We start from the raw sequence: 6950 nt of genomic DNA, 5'->3' as shown, positions 1-6950 counted from the left end.
ACATATATATGAAAGTGAATTAGTTCTATGTTAAAATATCTAAATACTTCTCAATAATTAAATTATTAAAAAGTCTCATATTAAAGATTTATTTGGTTTTGAGTAAAGAAAATTACACAAATTTAAAATATCTTAATCATTATAGATGTATATATTTCATGTACTATCGAAAGTGGCCGTGGAATATGAAAACCGTACAATTTAATATTATTTCTATAACTAATCGCAAAAAAATATATTTGAATTCTTATAATGATCTGAATAGATAAATCCTATTGAGAACATGAAAATATATTTTCGTTAGAAATTTAAAAAAGTTTCCTAATTAGATAAATTATTTGAATGTCAATGTTAAAATAAATTTATTAAATTAAAAGATGTCACAGTGTCTTTTAAAACACTCTGGCTTAAAGACACACAATACCTTCATCAACCATACAAACAAATTTATAAACAAACAAATTTAGAAGAGAGAAATAGGTTGAGTAAAATAATTTTAAAATAAATACAATTAATATAAACAATGGGTAAATGTTTATAGGAAGTTATATATAAACAGTTTAACTCAAATAGTCTGCTAAAAACTTTAAAAGTATATATTTGAGATGTAGTGTTAACAATTTTACTTATAGGGAAATGTATACAATATTATATCGACACTACTATAATTTACTTAACACCTTTCCCATCACTAAACATGAACACTCACCTCTCAGTAACCAAACATACTCTGATCGCGTCACTAGTCCAAATTTTTTTTTACAATAGTGGCTTTAGTTATAATACATTGAAATTTAACAAGATTGTGCTCGTGGACCGTGAAACATTGTTAAAATTTAAAAAAACAAACTTAACGAAATTTATTTCGTACTCTCATTATTTGTGAATAAAGTTGAAAATGGGTTGTAAATTGTCTCAGCTAGCATCTTCCGAATTTTCCCACGATCCCTTCGAGAAACCTCCTCCTCCATCCGATCCACGGTCACCTCTCACTGCCAAGCAGCAGTACTGCATGCTGGCCTCTTGGAAGGGAGTGTTCCGACAGGTCGAGAAAACTGGCATTCTCTTGTTTGTTAAGTAAGTTTTAGTTTAAGTTAACGAATTACTGCCAGTTTTCACTGGCCTTACTTACTATTACATATAGTAAGATCACTTATAAATAAGGAATTTGTCATAAAAATATAGATAATGAAATAAATAAGTCAATGTAACTAAATTATTAAGAAACTAATCAGGATAACACAAAGGCTAAATGAAAAAAGTTGCTCAAAGTGTTAGCAAACCTTCGAATACTTTGAAAAGGGCACAAAGCCTGTTTCTTTTTGTTTCTCATTTTTTATTACCTAACATTAGTAGCAGCTGGAAGAACGATTTAAAAGATTTAGAAAAAGCTGTCTAATAACTATTTGACACGACAAATGGGTCAAACTTGGCTAGTCTAAGTTACGAGTATGCTATCCGATTCTTATATACTATACCAAACTTAGAACACATATGAGTAATCCTCTATAAATTTAAAAACAATTCATATGTATAATGTAAATAAATTTTATATTAAGCAAGTGACGCTATTCGTATTGCAAAACATCAATTAAATTAATAATCACTAAATAAAACTAAAGGTTTTCGGATATTACTATGCGTCTTTTATTAATTTACTATTACGTTATCCAGACGTTTCAGTTTCTTTGCAGCAACCGTAATAACCTGCATACAGGATGTATAACGTTTTCATTCCTAGTAATATCCAAAAACCGTAGTTCACTTTAAGTGAATACACACGAAAATCTTAGATATCATTTTATATATCTGATTGTGTACATCCAATAATCTATTTTCTTTTATTAGCTTTCAACGCAAACTTTGTTAATTAAGACAAAATTAAAATATAAACTTAGAAATTGAAAAATCACCTCCTTTGATTATAAATTATTATTATTAATATAACATTTTCCTTTAAGCATTCTTTGAATTAATACTTTGATGTACAAAACTTTTTGGTACTTAATTGTTACAGATCTAGACTAAAGAACTAGGTATATGCTTTAAATCTGATCAAGACTTCATAAAACACGTCTCCAATCCCGTTACACTGGTGTAGCTTATGAGCAATTTTCAGTTTAATTTTAGTGTCATCAATACCTCGCCAACAACCAAAACCTATTTATGTTACGTATGTTCTGGTTTGTTATAGTGAAATCAGAGAAGATTAATCTTTTATTGGACATGTTGGTCTTCCCGTTGTAACAACATGCTTTCGAAATATTTGAGACCTTATGAAGTCTAAGAGTAGTAACAATACAATTAACTAAACATTTTGGTTAATTGTTTTAAATACAAGATTTGCAACAAAATTGATATTTGTTATGAATGACGTAGTTTAAATTTAATAGGTAAATGTGAATTGTTTTTACCAGTTACCCCGATCGTAATTTAATACAAGTTGGGAACCACTGGATGATTTGTAATCCGATGAAAATATATATTTAAAGAAACCTTAAGTCATACATTCTTAGTCTTTTTCGATAAAACATTGAATAACTTTATAATACATTTTGAAAAAAATACGAATTAAAGGAATTCGAAACTAGAGACATCTATTGGTAGTTGGTCTAAACTATAAATATATAAGTAAATATATAAATTTAAATAAATATTGTATGTAACTAAAAAACCAAATAGTTGGCGCTTTGACTGCAGCCAAAAGCTAATGAATGCCTATATATTAATTGTTCATGAATGCTATTATCTCGCGAATATCATTATTAATCAAATTATATATGATTATAATTTGAACTTCGATTTCTTAATAAGATTATGCAATGTATTTCCCTCGTCTTGAGTACAGATAACTATCTGAGTATCACACCGTATCCCGGGAAACGGAAATTGTATACAGAAAAAATCTTTCTAATTAACAATTGCAAGACGAACAATACAATTCCCTCTCAACTACACGTCCTCTGTTCGACAGTTAGAAGAACATTCTGTTTCACTATCAAATTAAATCCATTGTGTACGAGAATATATTAAAATTAATAATCTAAAAACTTGCATGTCCAAAAATATGTTAAAAATAATGATAATAGTTAAATTACGTATATTACACAAGTAAATCATTAAAGACCAGCACGGCATCCCCCGGGTACAATATTGTAGTTTCAAATGTGGTGCGACTTTTGAGTTATTTATAGTATTAATAATATAAATTTACTAACGTACATCCTGACACCTGAGCCCGCTAATGTCTGTTAAACCTTTTATATGTTATAGTATATTAATTTTATTAAAATTATGTAAGTAGTAATTTAACTCCACATCATATTTCAAGTGCATGTAATATATTCGAGTGGATTAAATTAATTTATCGTTAATTAATATAATTTGTTCTAAGAATTTCATTTAATTTTTTCTCTAGCTCACAAAATTTAACCACTGATAACACTGTTAATGTATAAAACCATGTTTTTTACTGGATATTATAAATGTTTGAAATCTGACCTTCTCTAATATATCATTAATGAGTTAGAGATCCATACAAACGACGAATAGAATCACTCCTACCATTGACCAATATTTTAAAAGTAGTAGCAGTCAGCGCACTGGCGACCGGAAGTCACCCAATTCTTAACCACGTAGAAATCAAACAATAAGGAGGAAAATATAATCATAGCTATATAACTAATTGAATATTTTAAACATCTTTAACAAAGTTGTCAAATAAATTACATTGAGTACTTTTTTTTATATATATTTTTTTAGGTGCAATATAAGAAGAATATTAAACGAATTATTGTCTGAATTGTTATTACTATGAAACTCTACGGCCCTATCTTTCCTCACAACTAGGAGTCAAAGTCATAATTGCGGGATTAAATGTAATTTTAGTCAAATTGTTATTCTGTTACTGTATCTCACCTCCAAGAGTTCTCTAAGCAAGTTTTACGCTATACCTGAAAATATTAATGCATATTTACATGAGAAATATTATGATTACTTTCTCATATTTAGACTTTCTTTCAATATATCAGACTTATACAGTCCCTTACATATGATAGCTTTATCAGCCTTGATTGATTACTCAGTAACAAATATCGGAAAACATATTACTTGCACAAATAGCAAAAATTTTTCACAGAATATATGACTAGTGATAATGGGGAAAAAATATCTATTTTTTCCTATCTATTAGATATTTTATTGTTTTTTCACTGCTGCTCTTAAAGTTACAATATGTTTACATTAAAAATGTTTTGATCCGATGAAAAGATCTAAAATTTTCTCAACTTTATAAAGCTAATTTATGGAACGTCAAAATTATAACAACATTGAATTAATGGGTTTTGTATATTTCACTTCATTAAAACAAAACGGACTCTGGCCTCTCAAGAACTGTTCGTAATTATCAAAATAAATGTTAATGTTTGCGATCGATGGAGATGTTTCTGAAATTACTTAATATTATTTTAATTATCCAGATTGTTCGAAGAGAATGAAGAGCTTCTACATCTATTTGAAAAGTTCCGAGAGCTGCGCACCAAAGAAGCTATAGTCAGTTCTGCGGAACTGGCCGAGCACGCTACACAGGTGATGCACACACTAGACGAGGGCATCAAGGGGCTGGCGGATATGGACTCATTCTTCACTTACGTCAGACACGTGGGTGGCACGCATCGCCAGGTGCCCGGGTTTAAAGCAGAAAACTTTATGGTCGGTTTAACTTTTTTACATCATCATCAAAGTGAAATTTTTGCGACAATATACTTTAATATTTTTTATAGTTAGTATCTTTTGTAAGCCAAGGTGATGAGATTAAAATAATTTGATTACATTTCCAGAAAATCGAGCAACCCTTCCTTGAAGCAGCCAAGACAACCTTGGGAGAGAGATATACCCCGAATATTGAAAATATATACAAGTTAACAATACGATTCATATTAGAGAATCTGGTCAAAGGTTACGAGGAGGCAGGGGAGGAAAACGGAACGACACAAACCTGAATTACATTAGCCACTATTAGTTTTTACTTCTTCAGTTAATTTACAATTTGGAATTAAAACGTCACCGAAGTAGATGATGCTTGTTATGAAAAAATATATTGTTACATAAATAGGAAATTTTAACAAAACAAACTGCCCTCGATAATTAATATTTCGCTCAAACAAAGTGCCATTAATTTTATTTCAGTTCAGATATGACTCCATAAGTTTTCTGAAAGTATTTTTAACCTAAGCCAGCATGTTTTCTCTGAATGCCAAATGTAGATAAAACAAATACGGTCAAATTTGATCTTTTAATAGAATGGTAACTATGAATCGTATTGAGATATTGAAGTTACTCAAGTGAAACGTAGTTAAAAATCGTCCTTAGCACCATTTGACTTGTACGAAGTTTCAATTCAGTTTTCTACCTTCTAGAAAGTTTATCACGAAGGGCATAATAATCTTCCATCTTCGATTTAAAAAAAAGAACAACATTTTAAAGATTACTTCATGAAAAATTTGTAAGAAGCAAACTTTTTTAAAATATTTTATGTTTTCTTTTTTAACAGAATTATACAAAAACCAAACATGTTATTTCTTACAATACGGAAAATATATATTTCGATGATTTATCATGTATTTTTATTTTTAAATTAAAGTGATCAAGGAGGAAAGTAAAGTATAATAAGAACTTACGCTATTCTATAGAATATGAAGGTCATATATTTTTAAACACAACATTAATCTGCTTTCTATGAGCGAATTAATTCAAGACTTAACTATCCAATCGATCGAACCAAAATTATATAATATTGGTAACGTATACAATATAACAACCAAGAACGCACGAAGAAAATATATCTTAGACGCTAAACAAACTTAAACAAGACTCAGTGAAAAAAAGTTGAGTGATTTCTGAGTCCAAGTTAAAGGTCTTTGTCTCTGCCTGGACATTACTCCGAATCCTTTAATACCTTTGAAACTACTTTAGACTTAATGGATTGGAAGCACGAAAAAGACCCTTAAAACATTTTATTCTTACTCTAAAATAAATTAAATGTTCAATATAAATTGGCTTTTCATTTATGATCTCGGATGAAAGCGGATTTAAAACTTAATTTATTTTTCCTAAGTTAATTATATTTAGCTTAGAGTTTGACTTATAATAGAATATTTATACAACATTTTCTTTTATATAAGTAACATTTTTTACTTGTGTTAGTTTAATACATCATAATATTAGGCGTGGTCTCGATTGGTTGCAATACAGTCCCTTAAACATTGAGGACATTTATTAATAGCTTCACGTACTGAATAAATAATTATTAAACATGGAGTGGTTAAGGGGTTTAAGTGCCATCTCATAAATATTATTTTGATAAACTTATACCGATGTTTTGACACCTTTTTAAGCAAGAATGGCTCAGTTGCCTCCCAATGGCTACCACCCTATCAAACTATCACAGTATCACCGAAGCTGGATTTTATTGACGTTGGACTCTAGTGATTAATTGAGGGACTTTTTTAGAGGTAATAGCATGAGTAGAAATTTTTTTGTTTAAATATGCTCATGCTCTGTTGAAAAAAAAATCATTATTGTTTTTGTAACCTTCATTTGCGTAAAGCTTACGATGTTTTTTTGAAAAAAATGAGCCACTAGTCTGGTATAGGTTGCAAGCCTTCAGTCATCATTCAAAATATGCGACTTTTTTCTCGGCTTTCGGGCAGGATTACTTCAAGTTATTTCTCTTGTTGCTTTGATCGTCTGTTTGTTACAAAAACTACTTGGATGACAAGATATTTGCTATGACAAATAGAGAAGTTTCAAGTGTAGGTACCTATAAATATTCCAGTTATACCAATGCAAGTGTATCGGGGATTTTAAAATTCATATTTGGCCGTATACCTACTTAATTTCATTGTGTTATCTTTGTTAACACACTCTATATTTATAAAACAAACATTCAT

The 6950-nt window shown here is 29.4% G+C and overlaps 1 protein-coding gene across 1 annotated transcript; it reads left to right on the top strand.

The window, feature by feature from the left end:
- The first annotated feature begins 710 nt into the window (after positions 1-710).
- LOC116770635 (neuroglobin-like) lies at positions 711-5614 on the top strand. Its single transcript, XM_032662190.2, has 3 exons — positions 711-1077; positions 4479-4710; positions 4839-5614. Exons 1-3 carry the CDS (start codon positions 899-901, stop codon positions 4998-5000), a joined length of 573 nt encoding a protein of 190 aa, XP_032518081.1. The 5' UTR covers positions 711-898; the 3' UTR covers positions 5001-5614.
- Positions 5615-6950: the final 1336 nt, after the last annotated feature.

The sequence above is a fragment of the Danaus plexippus genome, chromosome 7, assembly GCF_018135715.1.
Source record: "Danaus plexippus chromosome 7, MEX_DaPlex, whole genome shotgun sequence".
NCBI lineage: Eukaryota > Metazoa > Arthropoda > Insecta > Lepidoptera > Nymphalidae > Danaus > Danaus plexippus.
Note: the sequence above shows the minus strand (reverse complement) of the source record. Positions and strands in the feature narration are given on the sequence as shown.